General features: G+C 37.1%; 1 protein-coding gene across 1 annotated transcript in view; it reads right to left on the bottom strand.

Annotated features, from left to right (window-relative positions):
* The window catches only part of GPC5 (glypican 5), a 732,586-nt gene that overhangs the window by 228,101 nt on the left and 485,312 nt on the right, over positions 1 to 19,173 (bottom strand). The window contains 1 exon segment of the mRNA XM_052785786.1: positions 4,672 to 4,679. Within this exon segment, the coding sequence (XP_052641746.1) occupies positions 4,672 to 4,679 (8 nt within the window).

Consider the following 19,173-nt stretch of genomic DNA (forward strand, 5'->3'; position numbering starts at 1 on the left):
GACCATCACCATAGCTTCTTTTTCATGTCTAATATGTGGCACTGGACCACAGTATCCAGGCTTATTGGCTCAATGGATTCCAAAGACTCCAGATTCAGGCGACCTGTTTTAGGGGTGGAGCAGCTCTCCAAACTCCGCTGTGCCCATCTGGTAATATCTTCTTAGGCTCCACCAAAAAAACCCCTAGGAAGAGAGGGAATGGGTAAGGAGAGCAGGTTGTGGTAGATATGACAGCAGAGGGATGGCATGCCTGTATCCTTCTGGAGAGCCAGCATGGTCTAGGCAGAATACCTTAGGCATCTCAAATGCCACATTTAGGTAACTAAATCCCACCCCACACTGTTGATCTTTATTGACTATAGCAGGATGGGGTGGGTTGACCCCGGCCAACAGCTTGCTCAGTCCCCTTGTCCCCAGCAGAAAGTGGAAGAGAATCAGAAGAGCAAAATCAAGAAAAATTAATGGGTTGAGATGCAGACAGTTTAGTAAGTGAAAGAAAGAAAGAAAGAAAGAAGAAAACCAAACAAGTGATACAAAGGCAATTACTCACCACCTCCCACCAACACATCAACGCCCAGCTGATCTCTGAGCAACTGCTACCTTGGAAAGATTGCCCCCAGCTTTTATTGCTGAGCATGACGTCATATGGTGTGGGATGTCCCTTGGGTCAGTTGGGGTCAGCTGTCCCAGCTGTGTCCCCTCCCAATTCCTTGTGCCCCCCAGCCTGCTCGCTGAGGGCAGTGTGAGAAACAGAGAAGGCCTTGGAGCTGTGCAGGCACTGTGCAGCCACAGATAAAACATCGGTCTGTTATCAACACTGTTTTAGTCACAAATGTAAAACACGGTATCATACGGGCTGCTATGAAGAAAATTAACTCCATCCCAGCCAGATCTAGTACACAGAAGCTCAGACAAATTTTGACATCTAAATTCTGGAGTTAAATCCCACCCACATAATCTTTTTTTCTTTTTTTTTTTTCCTTTTTTTCCCCCAGCTTTTACCAAGTAAGAAATTTAACTAATTTTTGATACAGGCAAGTGAACTGTGGAACTTTTCAGAAAAAAACTTGGTAGTATGTACTCTGCCAGAAGGCAAGATGTATCTCTAATTCTTTTCCAGTCCATATCAAATGCAGTCTACATAAAATATGTGTTTTACTGGTGCTTTCACTAGAGAAATTTGAAAAAAAGGGGAAAAGGAGAGAGAGAAATGAACGCTAAGCTGTCCTAGCAGTGACATTTCCTGATTAGTTTAAGACATCCATATAAGCAGAGGTAAAATGATAAGATGATCATTTTTTAATGAGTAAATTAGCTAAGTGAGCTGGGGAAGAGAGAAAGAGAAGAAACCTGCACCTGCCATATATATCATCAGTTTTTGATGAGTACGCCAAAAGAATTGTGCTGGTTTTGGCTGGGATAGAGTTAATTTTCTTCAGAGTAGCTAGTATGGGTCTATGTTTTGGATTTGTGCTGAAAACAGTGTTGATAATTAATACAGGGATGTTTTTGTTACTGCTGAGCAGGGCTTACCCAGAGCCAAGGCCTTTTCTGCTTCTCAGCCCACCCCACCAGCGAGCAGGCTGGGGGGCACAAGGAGTTGGGAGGGGACACAGCTGGGACAGCTGACCCCAACTGACCCAAGGGATGTCCCACACCATATGACATCATGCTCAGCATATAAAGCTGGGGGAAGAAGAAGGAAGCGGGGGATGTTTGGAGTGATGGCGTTTGTCTTCCTAAGTTATGTGTGATGGAGCCCTGCTTTCCTGGAGATGGCTGAACACCTGCCTGCCCATGGGAAGTGGTGAGTGAATTCTTTGTTTTGCTTTGCTTGCATGTGTGGCTTTTGCTTTACCTATTAAACTGTCTTTATCTCAGCCCACGAGTTTTCTCACTTTTACCCTTCAGATTCTCTCCCCCATCCCACTGTGAGGGAGGTGAGTGAGCGGCTGTATGGTGCTTAGTTGCTGGCTGGGGTTAAGCCACAACAAGAATAATACTCAATATTACATTTTAAAAGATAAATTGGTTCTTTTAATTCCAGGTCATTGTCTGAGTGTGGCTATGGTGGTCAGAATTACATAATTGCTCCCATTGCAAACAGGAGTGAGATAACTGGAAAGAAAAAGAGTTAGATTCTCTGGAGAGAAACGTACTGTTATCAGAAAACTTCAGATCCTTCTGTTCAGACTTTAAGAACTCTGAATTTTATCCCAGAGCTAAGATTATGGTTAGATTGACAAATGGTACCACAATAATCTGTTCTCCTGACAAGAAATGATTGCAATAAGAAAAGAGAAAACCACAACCTTTATTTGCCCTTGTGAGTGTAATAGCTTGAGTACTATATTCAAAAAGAAGCCTTGTTAAAAAGACCTGTTATAAAGACCATAATGAGAATGAAAAATGTTAAGGAATCAATCAATTTATCTAGCAACCTTTATACCCTTGTCTCATGGTGCAAATTCCATGTCTCTGGACATAGGATTTTCATGACACTACTCCAAGTTATCTTGGTTTTTTGTCTGGTTAAAGATGAGAGACAAGAGTTTGTTGAGCAAATCTATGCTGCTCCATTTCAAGGGTGGATGTGAAGAAAAAAACAACACACACTTTGCAGAGCCATTAATCAACATTTAGTTTGAGACATTCTAGGAGATTTAAAAATTGAGCAAGGATAGTGAAGAGGAAGCTGAAGTGGGAAGGGAAAGTCATTATTTATATAACTGAGTGAAATATGAACACATTTATTGGTTTCTTTCATCTCCAGAAAACCTTGTATGTTACTTATCTTTGATGGTACTTATCTTGGATAACTTTAGCTGTCTAAAAGGTAAGTCATCATGTTAGCATTTGCCGTAGGTTCCTTGTAGATTCAGTGGGAAAAGTAGGTGTAGCTGAAGGAGGCTATTCCTAACTCAGTAGGATCTCAGTAAAATTCAGTCTGTCTGTAGTATATGTCTACCTATATAATTCACACAATTAGGGCTTTCAGAGTGTAGCTTACATTTCTGTCCCTTCCATGTGCCTTTCACATTTGTTTCCTTGGTAAGCACTCCGTCAACCTCCGTGAATTATTTTAAATTAAATAATTCTTTATTCCTTATTTATAAGTGTCATGGGTTTGTATCTTAATTTCCTGGTGAAGGTGGCGGTGTGATTCCAGCTCACCATCTATCTCACAGCTTAGTTTTGTGACAAAGCTCTCAGATGTGCATCTACGGCAAATGTGATTAATGATCACTTGGCAAAACTATCTGGATTAATGAACTTGAGTTTTTTGCAAAATGTCACTTTTAAATATGATAAATATATATTCAATATAACAACATAACTAGGTTTAATTGTGTATTTTAAAGGTGTATTTACATATTCCAATATTCTCACTGCTACATAGAGAACTGTCAAGATATAAATTTTCTTATTTCAAGTTAAAACTACATGATAAAAAATAAACATGCAATTTACAGGAGAAGTTGTCCTAAAAGCAATGTGCATAAAGTAAATACTCAAAGGTATATAAATGCAGCAATGAAGAGGCCTGGGTCATGAAACTACAGCTTTGCTATTTTTTGATATATGTCAAGAAATAACCGGTGACTATAAATTTTTAAGACTGATATAAAACTGTTGTGATAAATTGAGAAATTGGAAATCAAAAGGAATCAGACAGTATTGCTATAAGTATCTGTGACACAATATAATTTACAATTAAATATAGTAATTTTGAAAACAAAAGTTTCTGCTACTTAGCAAGGATTTTATAGTCAGATCCTAACAGAAAGATGCCACCTTCATCTTTACACCTGATGAAGCTGGCAAAAGTTATATGTTTTAATCATTACCAGAACTCTAAAGAAAGCATTTGTTGATAGGTATGATTTTTTTTTAACATTCACTTTTTTTTTCCAGGATATAGTCTGTGAGTCCATTTTGACTCCCAGCTGTCATGCGGTGGCCCAAGGAATCTTTCCATCTACAGGTAACACCAAGGTTGCATACAGATTTTAGATACTGACCCTTATCCAGGCCTATTTCACCTTGGTTGGAATGAATCACAAATATATTTAGCTGCTGAAGAATTAGTAACCTACTTAAACCTATTATTTGGCTCTTTTTTTTTAATAGAAAGACAGAGAAACACCTCCAGAGGGTGATTCATCCCATCTGAAGATAAACATCTAAAATAGTTGGGAGGAATCGTCCTCTGAAAGGGTCTATTTCTTCCCTATGACTACAGACCAAGCCTATATGACTGTGAAAGGAATGAAGCAGACAGTGAAAGGAATTTTACCCATTGACATCTGAGCGTAAGAGTGCAACAGAACTCAAGGAAGAACATGCTGAAATACCTGAGCAGCACATGATGGGATTTCTGTCCAAATTTAACCACCTGTTCTAAACTAGCTATCCAGGTTTGCCCTGCAGACAAAGCCTCTAATACTTCTGGTGCCTCGCTTCTGAGGTGGTGTTTCATGATGTGAAAATACTAAAACCAATGATGGTCTCCAAGTAATTTTGAAATATGGTTATACAAAATCATACTGGTATGTACTTAGCACCTAGGGGATTGCTTTATCTTCCAGAATGCACAGTTGACATCTAACAAGTACCAATAGTAAAATGTTCTTGGCATGGGTCAGTTTTCTTCTTCCCCAAGTCAATAACAATCTGTGCTTTCCTCCTTTGGCTTTGAGAAAAAGTAAGCAGTATCAGTGTTGCAGTATTCCAAGAAATTTGCATCAATTAATACCTACACTGATGTTACCTTTCAGTTACCTAAGAAACATTAAATCAGTTCCCCTTTATTATAATTTTTAAATAGAACAGTGAAAAAGGAACTTGTCATGTCATTTTCTAGGGTAAAATAGGCCTAGGTCTCTAGGTATAGGTGTAGGCATAGATGTAGGCATGTAAGGCGCTTCATTGTATGACTCATATTTAAGTACTTAATTTTACACATACACATGCTCAGTATTGAAGTCCCAGTTTAATATTATCTTGAATTGGAACTTGAATGTTAAAAGCTTGTCCATGTAAATAACTTCTGTACTAGATTTTTGAAGACAAAGACTGTCATTAAAACACCTCCCATCATCACTCAATCTCTAGGAAATTTGAACTAACTTTCTTTTGATTCTTCAGGGCATGGTTTCAAAAAAAAAAAAATCTGCCCAATAAGTTAACATAACCAAGACTGATTCCTTTTTTAACTCACATTAGCTAATCTAATTTCTTCAAATAGTCAGCTGAGTGTAACGCAAAAGGAAATATCAAAATTGTATACTTTTATATAATTGGGGTTCTTTATTAATGAAAAATTGTTCTAGTTAATGAAAGATTTACTATCTATTTAGAATTCCAGGCAGTAGAACAAAACATCAAGAGTAAAAAATTAGATTAAATGCTATATTTGTGTGGGGGCTATGGAGACTTATCATACTTAAGAAAATATCTAGGCAAGATGAGAGAATATGAAGTCAATATTTGTGTGGGGGCTATGGAGAACCACTGTGTACAAGAGAAACATAGCTAGGCAAAAAAAATCAGTTGAAGCTTATGTAGTGTGGCATCCATCTAGAAGCTAGACCACATGGCAATGTAAAGAGGGACAACATTCATAACATTAATGAAAGTTAAATCTTCGTACAAGATTCCCTGGTCTGATCCACTCTGCACATAGGAATCTGGGTAAAACATTTGCAGGTAAAGGTCAATTTCTATTGATTTTACCTAGCCTACAGAAGCCCCTGCATTACTTGCACAGTAAAAGAGATCCAGATTTGGCCCAGTGTTTCTAGTTCAGAACTGATTTGTAACTGCTATGCGCTGAGACAGAGCTATCAGTAAGCACTGGAGAAGTAACTGAATCAATTTCTTTAACACAGTAAAGCCTTTTTTTAACTCAGCGACAATGAAGTATTCAGATCATCTGACAATCTGATTATCTCTCTACAAAACCAGATAAAATTGGGCAGGCTGCTCTACAGTTTTCATTTTCAGAGCTGATTTTAAGGAAATCTCAGAAATGTCATTTAAAGTCTGCTGAAATATGATCTGAAATTAAGGAACAACAAGGCTTCTACTGGATTTTGGTATATGTTAATATTTCATTATAATTAATGCATTGCTTATTCAATCATATAATCTAATTTTCATGGCAATATTTCAGGTCACCAAATATCCCCAAATTTAATTTTAAAAAGTGAAGTTTATATTAAGTACAGTGCAATAATGAAATATTAGTCTACTTAGGGCTTATGTATGAAAACATTGTTAAAGGAAAATTTGAGGTCTAAGAGAAGGAAATATCTTCAATGAATTTGTGCAGCACTTGAGCACTTACAACATTAATTGTTTATAACTAAAGCAGCTATGTTGTGTCAATAACAAATAAACATCAACAGCACTTCTAAGAAAATGCCTGTAAATTAAGATCTATGGATTAATGTGTATCCATGGAGCTTCAGTGTCAGAAAAGTGCCCAGCTTATCAAACAGCAGAGCTACCAGAGAAACAAGCTTTTCCTTGTATCAAACAATAGAAAACAAGGACAATCACATGAAAAAAACTTCTATCTGCAAAAAGAAATAAACAAAAAAAAGCCTTTTGCAGTTTAGTTTGAGAAGGCAAATCTCAAGCAAATCTCACAGCAGTAGTGAAACACAAAGTGCTCATTTTCCTATGGTAGAGAATTTCATGTGATCTTCTGAACTGCATCACCAATTAGCAATTTCCTACCTTCTATGGCTCCTGGGATGAAGAGGCAGACATATTGATCAAAATGTTAGTAAAGCATCAATTGGCAAGAGATGTCTGAGTGGTATTTCAACACTCTGCCCTTTTCATCAGATGGAGGGGGAGGTGGGAAGGGAATGGAGTTGCCTACCAGACCATCATTTTACTGAAATAAACAAATATATTTTCCTTCATAGATAAGCCAAAAAGCAGAGTTTACAAAAAAAAAAAAAAATCTATTCATTACTTTTCATATGTAAAATCTTACAGGAGATAACATAACAGAGGAGAAATTTTAAACAGTATTTTGTATGATTTTGTGCTTCAAAAAGTTAAGAACTGTAAAATTACAAGTGATTAAACAGTTGGAAAAATGTAATGTGACTTTTTCCATTGCTCTGACTTCAGAGCCAGAAGCCAAGTACAAAACATAACCCAGCCTTCTGATAATGTCAGACTCTGCAGCCCGATGGGCTCAAAATGCAGCCTTCTCATTGCCAGCAGCCCTCAAGACTTCCTGGGCTTTGGGTGGGATATTTTTGGTCTGCTTGGAGAACAACTGGAGATGACTATTGCCCAATTTGTTTTAGCTTTAGCTTAGCTTTGTACAATCATGTGGTGCAAGACTTCTTGTTACAATAATTTGGGTATTTTTCTGTAACTAACCAATTGTAAAAATAGTATTTATTCTGCATAGTTATAAGACCATGAAATGCAAGAGTAGTAAGTCAACAACCCCCAGTAACAGCTGGGCCCATCTGAGTTACATGATCCTAACCTATTATGACACCGTTCTCACTTCTTGCATAGCATCTTGTTGTATTGAGGACAGATAATGAGGTAAATTTCCTGGCCTGTTTTGAATGGACTACTGTTGAGATACTTCTGATAGGGAACTTCTGAACATACAGACTGGGGCTACTTTAAGTATCCCCTGAGAACAAAGCAGTATTTACTCCCAGTTGTTTGTTAAGACAACACAAATGCAACAAGCACTAAATAGAAAAAAACCCCTGATAATACAGGCATCAGAGAAATCATTCCCTGTAAGTACTTTAATTTTCAACGTGTTAAGTACCTGCTATTTGTTAGGTACTTTAACAAAACTAATGAATTCAGCTCTATTTGTATAAACTTTTGGTGATAATCTCCCCAATAACAAGAGAGAGGCAATTGAGAGATCAATTCATCCTGTCCCAAGATTTGTCCATTCTTCTCATTGTTTATACAGGGAGGCTACACAAGTAGTTGAGACTGGCTGCCTGTCCCTGAGATTATTAGTTAAGTATTAGATCCATAACAAAGAGCATTCAGCTTCCCCCTTTATTCATGACAGGTGATTCAGTGTGCTTTTGAGTACCACTGTGTGCATTTTATTTGAGCATTTAGAAAAGAAAAAAAAAAAGGAAAAAAAAGCTTTTGCAAAGCTGGCCAACTGTTAATTTTATTATTTGTATCACAGTATCAGTAGCAGCTATGTCCTTCTCTCTGTAGACAGAGGGCAGAGTATAGCCTCTAGCCCAGAGATCTTTTAGTACTTTAATTGGTATTTTGCTAGATTCGGACACTGAGTTTGCAGAAATGCTTCTTTTTTAGAAGATCTTTTTTTCACAGAACTTCTTCTAATGCTCTGGAACAAAAAGTTTTGCAGTTCTGATTTTGTGCTGTAAACACTTGAATTTATAGGAGGCAATGTGACATGAAACACATTTTTGTATATATTATATCAACAAATTCACACTTGAATAAAAATATGCCCAAGTTACAAAGTTTAAATCAGAATCTTGATCTTCCCTATGTTGAAAAGATTCTGACATAATCTTTCAGGGCAGTATCATCTCCATCCTTAATAACAGTATGATTAATCTGGAAGCATTAAGAAAGCTGAAGTTGCTTTACATGAAAGAGTGAAAAAAACAAAAGTAGCAGAGCTAGTCAGAATCTATTCATCTGTCAATCATCTGCTAGGAAATATGAAGTCAAATTCATAGTATTACTAGAGTGAAATCATACAGAAATAAATTTGGCACAAAGTTCTGTATATAAACTTTAGATATAGAAGAAAGATCACTTAATGTTAAAAAAATTGCTTTCTGATAAATGTTCATAAAATCATCAACCATCAAATTTAGGAATTTTCCATCTCTGATTTATAATTTTTAAGTACCAAACATCATTTCTGCATACGGAGCTTTTTTATTCTTTCTGCAAAACTTCATGCAGCTGTAATATGAATATTTAATTTGTTCAACAAAAGCATAATATGAGTTTTTAACAGAAAAAATCAGACAGCATAAGATGGAAGCTTATTAAGAGAAAATAGTTATAAATACGAGAAACACACTAGCAAAAGAAATAGGGAAGATTAAGTCTGCAGAAGAAAAAAATGTGCATGCTCTATTTCATTTTTTATTATTGAGTAGTCTATCCAAAGAGACTTCAAAACCAGGAAAATACTATAAAGCAATTTTCCTCTCATTACTTTCACCCACTAAGCTCAAATTGTGCTTTTTTTTCTTTTAATATTTCTTTTTTCTAGATACGCATAAGCAAATTTTTCATTTTATATAGCTAGATAGACAACAGTTTTAAAAAGTCAATATATTCTTGTATTTAATTTCATATGCTGATGGATTCATATCAGAACTTTTCACCAGTGGAAAAAAGGAATGATTGACTGACTTACACATATTTGCTACCTTATTAAGAAAATACTAAAAACACTAAAAAGTTAGAGATTATGCACACTTTATTCTATTAAATTTAATTCTCTTTTTCCCTCGCTAATGTTTTTATTTTTTTAAAGTTGCTTGCTTACTTGCTTTAGAAAAACTACTTTTAACAGTAATAAGTTGCAGCAAATATATAACTTTCAGGTAATAAAATACGTCCTTGGTAAGCCTTTCCTCATTTATCAACATATTCAAATAAGTATTAAAAATTACAAATTACCAAAGGAGAGCATTTTGAAGTAGATTCTGTTTTTGAAAATGTATATATAAAATACACGTGGAATCAAAATGCATTGTTGTTACACAATAATACTGCTATTCTTTGGGATTCCAGTGCTTTCACCAGTGATAAGAAAATAATTTTGCGTGTCTTCATTTTACTACCTCACCTGTTTCTTCCTCATTTCATTCTATTTCTTTTCTCTTTTTTATTAGGCTGTAGAAAAAAGTAATCCCCTCTGTATTATGTGTCCAGAACATTTACAGATGCATTCAGAAGTCTTTTTACAGCACCTTAAGGATTAGACAGTGTTTTATTTCTGCTATTTTAAAAACAATTCTTTCAATATCTGGCAGATATTCTGCTGATCAGATTCAAACAAGATGAATAAAAATATTCCCTCTGTTGCAATGAGTTACAAGTTTTATCGCCTAACTCAATAAACTCAGAATATATCCTCTATGTTATTGGACATCGGTGAGCTGTATGATATGAAGTGTTTTCTCCTAGCTACTTTTATATTATCCAGTTTAGAGACAAGAAAAGTTCAATTTTACCATCCTGGTGATTTTTACTTTATTTAAACTAAACAATGTACTTGAAAAGTATAATGCTGGAAAATTTGGAGACCTACTGTTAAAGACTAACAGTTACCTACAAGAGTAATAAGTAAAATGGGAAAGAGGGCTGACATACCAATAATGCTTTTTTTTTTATTTCCATATATGACTCTACAGTGGGTCCTAAACTTAATCACAGAATACCATTTTAATTCCAAATTTAGCCCCCCTTAAAAACCTGTTTAGAAAGTAATATTTAATGCTAATTCAATATGCTAAGTCAGTTCACAAAATGATGGATTCTTCACCTTGGCACATTTTTTTTAATGGAATTCTGTTCACTAGGCATATGTATTAAGGCAATTAACTTATTCAGCATTACCTATGAAATACTTGCCACTATTCCTGAGAAGTGCACCTGAACAAAAAAAATCTGGCAGTTATATAAGTGCCTGGAAATCTGGATGCCTGTGCTTCAGTTTCTGATTATATCAAGTCTCAAAAGTTGATTACTGGGTTCTTGTCCATTGTGCAATGGTTAAAAAAAAAAAGTAAGGTGAATAAACTCACTGTTTTCCTATTTCAAACAGAGAATGAAGTCAGTAAGAAGGCTGCTAAGCCCCACCTTCATCCTTGGGAAGGTGATGGAGCAATTCATCCTGGAAGCCATTTCCAGGCATACGAAGGACAAGAAAATCATTAGGAGTAGTCAGCATGGATTCACCAACAGAAAATCATGTTTGACCAAACTGATAACCTTCTATGATGAAGTTACTTGCTTCATAGACAAGGGGACAGCAGTGGATATTGTCTGCTTTGACTTCAGTAAGGTTTTTGATAGTCTCCCATAAAATCCTCATAGACAAGCTGATGTAGCATGGGCTGGATGAGCAGACAGTGAGGTGGACCGAAAATGGCCGACAGATGGGTCCAGAGGGTGGTGATCATGGTAGGCCAGTAACTAGTTGTATACCCAAGGAGTCAATACTGGGTCCAATCCTGTTCAACATCTCTGTTAATGATCTAGATGATAGGGCAGAGTGTACTGTCAGCAAGTTTGCTGATGATGCAAAACTGGGAGGAGTGACTGATACACCAGAGGGTTGTGTTGCCATCCAGAAGGAACTCAACAGCCTGGAGTAATAGGTTGACAGAAAATCATGAAGTTCAACAAGGGGGAGTCCAAAATCCTGCACCTAGGGAGGAACAACACCAGTATATTGTTAGGGCTGACCAGCTGCAATGTAGCTTTGCAAAAAAGGACCCAGGGGTTCTGGTGGTCACCAAGTTGAACATGAGCCAGGAATGTGCCCTTGTCACAAAGGCGGCTGACAGTATCTAGGGCTGCGTTAGGAGGAGTGTTGCCAGCAGGTTGAGGGAGGTCATCCTTCCCCTCTGCTCAGCACTGGTGAGGCCACACCTGGAGTGCTGGAACCAGTTCTGGGTTCCCCAGTACAACAAGAGAGACATGGATATATTGGAGAGACTGCGGTGAAGGGCCCTGGAGATGATGGACTGGAGCATCTCTCCCACAAGAAAAGGCTGAGAGATATGGGACTGTTCAGCCCAGAGAAGAGGAGGCTCAGGGGAATCTCATCAATACGTACATATTTCTGAAGGGAGGGTGTAAAGAAGAGGGAGCCAGCCTCTTTTCAGTGGTGCCCAGTGACAGGTAAAGAGGCAATGGGCACAAACTGAAACACAGGAGGTTCCCTCTAAACGTCAGGAAACACTTTTTCACTGTGAAGGTGATCAAGCACTGGCACAGGTTGCCCAGGGAGGTTGTGGAGTCTCCATCCTTGGAGATACTCAAAAGCTGTCTGGACATGGTCCTGGGCAACTGGCTCTAGGTGACCCTGCTTGAGCAGGCAGGCTGGACATCCAGAGGTCCCTTCCAACCTTGACCATTCTATGATTCTGTGATAAAACTGACCAGTCTAAGAAGTGGAAAAAATTCTGTTTGTATTCAGTTATTTCTCTCTACTCAGCTGATCTCCTTGTTATACCCAGCCCTATCTCAGTCCATCAAGATTCCTATAAAGGTAGGTGTGTCGAGAAAACATGGTGCTTATATCAGAAAATGCATTTGGAATTCTTCCTCATTCAGGTCTGTCCATTTTTACAATTAGATTTTGTCAGAAATTGGATAGTCTTCCTACCCCTTTGAGTCAAGGGTTAGCAGAAAAGTTCTGACTTCCAGCGTATCTCCATTAGACTGCAGTTTTTCCTTCTCTTTTCACTGTGAGATAAAAGGTGAGATGATACCATAGATACCTGAAGGATAGATTACAATTAGCTTTTTTTTTTTTCAAACCCAGAATGACTTTTGAAGGGAATTTTCCAGTCATCCCCTTTTTCTTGGCTTTGGTTCAGTTGGATGAAATTGAACTGGAAGAGTCATTCCAGGAGTGCACCTACTGCACTCCAACAGGTAACCATCATTCAGTCCACAGAACCACACTGGAGCTAGACTGCCCTAAACCCCCTCAAATATGTACACTGCTGGTCCTGCAAAACAAATGTTTTTCTCTACAAATCACCTTTTAACAGGCCACATTACTTGCTCCACAGTAAAGTAGTACTCCACAAAGGTCAAAAGAGTGGTTGCTGCTGGGCTCGGAGGAAAGGTTGGGTGGGTCATAACTCTCAAGCATCTGTGCATAAAAGGGCTGACTATTCACTCATTTTGTAAGAGCTCCTAAAGAAACGTGTTTTATATTACAGTTCAAGAAATGAAGGTTAAAGTTCATTTTCCTTTCACATAAATTTACATTCCTATCCACTGCTGACCTGGACTGGATTTCACGGAGATCCCTACAGATAGTGGCAGCATGTTCTCCAATTACTGGCCTCTTGGATCACCCAAGGATTCTAATTCTCCTAAACCACAATAATCCAAAAGATCTTCTAATCTAATTTTAGATATTTTGTAAATAAATAATATTTTTCTCTTGGAAACAGATGACCAGATTATCATACACCTGCTTATTATCATATGTGTTATTCCTAACTGTACCTACTACTTGACTGTACACTTGAACTCTTCTGTGAAAATATGGTGATCTAATTTACCCAAGAGAACAATTAATTTTAGTCTCCTTAAAATAAACATTACAGGAAGACGCCTGGTGTTTTCCCACTGAGAGACTTATTTCATTTATGACATATGCTGTTTCTATATGATAAGGTACTGTATACAAGATGGATCAAAGCTGAAATAGTAATCAATTACGGTCTGAGTCAAATTTAAAATGCGTAGCTTTATTATGCAAGAATTCTACATGTAATTGTACATACTCTAGCTTGCTCCACTCTCTACTGTTTCCACCTCCCAGATTTAGACCTTCTTACCTTCTCCTGCTAATTGTCTCTCATATTTGTTAACCAACACATTACTTTTTCAAAGTTCACATATCTTCCAAATGCTCACTTACAGTGTATGGTACAAAAAAAAAAAAAGTGGGAAGATCTTATTTTTAAAATTAATTACAAAGTATCCCTTTCTCACTATCTATTGCTCCTTTTGATACTGTCATTTCTAAAATTTCATGTAAAATCTTCTGGTGAGATCATAGCTTCTTGTCCTATAAAGCATGCAAAACTCCTGTGAAACTTGTACTGAGATGTAAGTGTCTAAAGGACAAATAACAAACAGGACCGTCCACATTTCTCTGTGCTTTTGGGGGGTTTCCTTTTGGTAAGGTCTGATAGGAAAACATGGATAATTTAACAAAGAACTGAAATCATATTTTATGTAAACTCTTTTGTCTTAATTTTTAAAATAATTTTAAAATGTATTTTAAAAAATGGCTTAAAAAATATTTCGCTTCTGTTTCTTAATCTTTCAGAATGTTTCCATAACTACAGGCTATTGCAGATTAATTTGATTTTGACTTTAACATTTATAGTTTATAATAAATTGAATGATAGTACATTATTATATGTCCAGCATTCTTAAAGTCTTATAGTACACATATATACATATATGTATATACATGCATATGTATATAAAAATATATATAAAAATAACTCCATGATTTGTAACAAAAGTGTTTACTTGTATGTTTTATGATTATTTTTGTATACTTTCTGGATGTCTGCTATTTAGGTATATATTCAAATTTACTATTTGACCTTAATGTCATCTGTCAATCCACTCTATAACAATCAATGTAGAAATACACTGTTAATTTTCAGGTTTGTTCTAGAAAGATGAGTTCCCTTTGTACTTGCAGTCTAGTGTTACTATGAATTCTACTTTACTTTCACTTTAGAACTAAAAATACCTTGACCATTTTTTCAAGTGTTTTGCCTCCTCTTATTTAATCCCTTTGATTTAAATATTATGTCAGAGCACACACATACCGTAAATTAAATAAAATAGCATACTGAAGTTCTTGTACCCCAGTATTGCCCTGTTTCTGAAATTAGGTTTACAGATTTCAAAATAAAGACTATGTAGTTCCTTTTATTAAAAAAAAAAAAAAAGTATATCATTATTCTTTCTAGTGGATAATTAAATTGCACACAATATACTTTTCATTCATAAGAAGATAACTTTCTAGGAACAACTAGGAAGTAACTGTAAGAAATACTTGATATGTATTCAACCTCCTAGGCATTCCTGTTGTTATCTCATTCCCATTTTCCTCTTTATTCATAAAAATCAGAGGAGAGATACATCCTATTATTTGGCAAAAGACACATGGTCTCAGCACTCTATTAAATCCTCATCATTGTCACAAGTTTGTTCATTCTGCTGAAAGACAATACACAACTTTGCAATTTTCCCTCTGTGTGCAATAAGGGGGAATGTGTCGCACAGCAAATGCTTTTGCTAAATCTCAACAGAAACTCCCAGAACCAACTCTGACAAATTTGCAAAAGAATAGTACATAAAAAAATCACTTTCTGAATCTGCTTTTTGTCTTGTCATTGTTCTACTCCCTTAAGCAATGACTAGTAGCATCACATCTCAGTATGAAACTCTAGCGGAAAAGATTCACCCACATTCACCTGTGCATTGTTGATCATCTCCGTGATCCTTTTCCCAGTCCTTTGGGTGGCCTTGCAGACCTGAGAAAAATGTACTTTTTGAAGAGGCAGGTTACAAAGTATCCTTCTTCTCCTTCCACAGGCAGTGAACAACAATACATGTGTGCCAACATTTTTTACTTTAGTGAAAAGTAGTGCCCACAATGGCCAACTGTAGAGAATGGTATGGTTTGGTAAATTTCTGTTACCAAAAAAACCCAAAGCCCAAAAGACTTGAAAAAAGCCTTTGGACTGGGTCTGGCCATGGCAATGTACTTCATGCTGCCAGGAAGGAAGCCCAGCTGGGGGGGGTTCGTTAGGGATTCCTCGGGGACTGGCAGAGGTCCTGTTTCCAGTTCCAGAAAGAAGAAAATGGAAGTAGTGAGCTGTGCTCTCCCAAAGACTGAGTCGCACTTAGTCTCATGCTTAGTCTTAAGAATGTAGTTGAGCGATTTCATGGCCTATGTAAAAGAGCTTAGCAGGACACTTACAAGTGGAACACTAAGTGCATTAAGCACTGTCAGCCAAGAAAATCGGTGTTGTAAGATATTGGCTGACAAATGCAGTGTGCATGATCATTGCCTAGGCTTGAGGAAAGTTTTCAGGACTGCTTCTATTGGTGGTGCCTATAAGAGAGGGAGACTAAAGAACCAGGGGATCTGCTGCAGGACTGAAGATGAGGAAGGAAGGTGGCAAAAAGACCAGCAGTCTTGCACTCTTCTTTTTCTTGCCATGCTTAGGATTATAAGCAGGGGATTGCTGCAAAGCTTTCCATCATCTTTGTGGCTACATCCAGCCTGTGATGTTCATCAGGTACTTCAACAGTAAAAAAGGATAAATTATTTTCAAAAAAAGCAATGTTCCTTTTACCTCTACAATTTCACAGTATCAAAAAAAGTATTTTCAATTCAATTCAAAATTACCATTTTAAAAACCAAAATGTGCAGGTGATGGGTTCTTTTTAACCTTAAAGATTTGAAATATTTATTGATGCATAAGTCAAAAGACCCTGAGGTTACCACAATAAAAAGGAATGAAATAGCAAAGAGAATTCTTCAGAGCAATACTTTCTTCATGAAATAGTTTACATGTTTCCTTAGGCATTTTATTTTGGCTGGTAGGACAAACTGTACAAGTGAAGTAAGAAGTGTGATTTTGCAAACTATCTCTAATTGTAAAGCTTAGAAAATGACTCATTGCCTGTCTTTTTGCATAGACGCAATTACTATTTTTACCTTGCTAACTTTCTCTTGCTGTGCTTGATAATGTATCACATGTATTTATCCCTTCTGGAGTTCAGCTTAAGATGTACTGCATTCTTTAGCCTAGTATTATGCTGAAGTGTACTGGATGTTAATGAGATATGCTATCATAATTCATCCAGAGCGAGCTGATAATTATTGCAATGTCTAAATTGTTCTATCTTTGCACTACGCTTTTATCTTTTTATTTTTCATTAACATTATCCAAAAGTGTCAAACAGGGATCGTGGTTCTAAATTTATGACTCTGAATTATTTTAGGGGTTTATAGACTGATCTTTTCTTTACCATTAAACTTACTTAAAATGCACAAACAAAGGAGTAGTGGTGAAAGCATAAGGTCTTGTCAGGCACAGCTAAGAGTCCTAATTACCAGCTGCAGAAACATGTTGCCTCATGAAGCTTTCCCCAGGATTTTGTGAATCTGAAATTCCTGGATGCAGAGGTTTGGCTTCCACAGGAAACAGAGAGGCAGCTCCCACCCACTCCACCCTAACCTATAGCAGGAGTTGCTGGCTCAGTCAGAATTTAGGCTAAGGAGAGCCAAAACTCAGGTCTCCACTCTTGAAAATCTGCCCTAGCCACAAAGTTACTACACAACATTTTGGCAGTGTCAGGACCATAAGGTTGCCTTTTCAACAAAAAAGAGTGGAGTCAGAAATGGTAACAGAGAGCATAGCTGTCTGAATACAGTAGTGAGTTTCACATACCTGCAGTTGCAAGTTCAGAGGCTAAATCCAACTGAGCCACCATTTCAGAAATATCCCTCTTTTCTCTCCCTTGTGCATCTACCTCTGTACCATGAGGGTTGCGATGCCACTCCTTGGTTCTCCATTTTCCCGGTTACGTTCAGTATGTTGAACTTAATATAAGGTTGCAACTTCATTTTGCATTTTTCACAGCTAGAGCCAGACACCAGCATCTTACATGGACTTCGATAGTATAAAGGAAGGGAATCAGAAGAAGCAGAAAAGGAACTGATGTTCTTGTGAAACAGTTCTAGACATGAGAGGTCTGATTCTCTTACGGATATTAAAATGGGGTAAATGGGACTTCAGTGTAGTAAAGAATTAAGGCATACATACAAAGTCATCTTGATCGCTGCCCAAGTTAGAAACAATTTTAAGACTCTTCCTTCCAAGAGATAATTATCATAATTATTTTGAAGAGATAATGATATCTCACTCAAGAAGCATACTGTGTGCTTCACTGCTCATTTGCTAAAACCATGATAACAGCACAGACCTCTTAGCCTACTTAACAGCTACTCTGGCTTGAAGTTTGCTAGTATCATGCCTAGGAAAAAAGTTAGGAATAGAATTTAATAAGAAGGCAGACTGTGGTGATCAGGCCTAGGGCTTGGCCAGAAAACAGTACAATCAGCAGGTTTTTTACATGCACCTGGCCACCTTTATCCTCTCTCCTCCCACTTTTGTTGTCCTCAATCTGCCTTGACCTCTCCTTTACCTTGCCTTTGGGCTTTCCCTTAAGCATCCCACAATAAGTTTTGTTCAGTCCAGCAAGCCCCTTCAAATGTCCTAGGATAAATTTGCCTTTTCCCATGAGACCCATTGTATTCATTCTTCCCCCTTTTTACCAGTGACAAAGTTGTGGTTAAACCTCCTCGAGGCTTTGGGTGACTCCTTCAAAGGCCCATCAGGCAGTGATCTCAGAGCTCTGGTCTTTTGTAGTGTCTCTGTTATCTCCTGCTTCTTGGAGTTTATGTATGTGGCTGCTTAATTCATTCATTCTCATGCCTCCTGCCCTGGTTGTTTGTACTGAAAAACCATTCACAAGCTAGCCTTGCAAACCAGATATCCTTACATTGCACAATACCCTTACACTCTGAGGTTGCGGATCTCTCTGTCCACCTGTTGAGACTGGATCATTACTCAAATCACATACCACAGGGCAGTCTTCAAACAGAAACACAACTTAAATAAAACCAAGCCAAAAGAGTTAGTGAAATAAGCAACACTGTCCACAGGTCCAAAACCCATATGACATGGGAAACAAACCACAGAAGGGTACCCAGAAGTGAGTCCCAATTAATTTTTTAATATCTAAACAGTTTACAATTTTGAAAAGGAAAGAATTTTGACTGCTTTGTAAATGACTGTTTGGCTAACAAACCTATATAAAAGGTCACAAATAAACTTCTCCATCTCATTAATAAAGACAACTATTACTTCACTTATATTTGTTTTTTTAATTGAATATTTCTTTTTAGTGTGTGAGTATCATTTTTGTGTAGAATTCTAGCAGTAGTGGAAATCAAATACTATTCTTCCATTCAGACTTTTGGAGGATTCTAAGGTTTGTGTGTCTTCTAAAAGGAAGAAGCTAGAGTCAAAGACCTGGGAAATCTCCCTGTTGTTATATTTATATAAAAATACTCACATGCACATATATATCTAAACATTCTTGTGTAAGAGCACCTAGCTCAACACAGAAGTGCAGAATTGACTCTTGGGAGTCCTCTGTTACTATAAAGCTGAAAAAGGCAAATATTGTGTTTTCTCCCATGAGAGAGTCATTTATGAGATACCAAAAGCATAACACACAACAGGAATATTTCTACAGCAGGGCATGTGTAGGAGCAGAGAAAGAGAGAGCACCACTTAA

The sequence above is a fragment of the Harpia harpyja genome, chromosome 4 (assembly GCF_026419915.1).
Source record: "Harpia harpyja isolate bHarHar1 chromosome 4, bHarHar1 primary haplotype, whole genome shotgun sequence".
In the NCBI taxonomy this organism is placed as follows: domain Eukaryota; kingdom Metazoa; phylum Chordata; class Aves; order Accipitriformes; family Accipitridae; genus Harpia; species Harpia harpyja.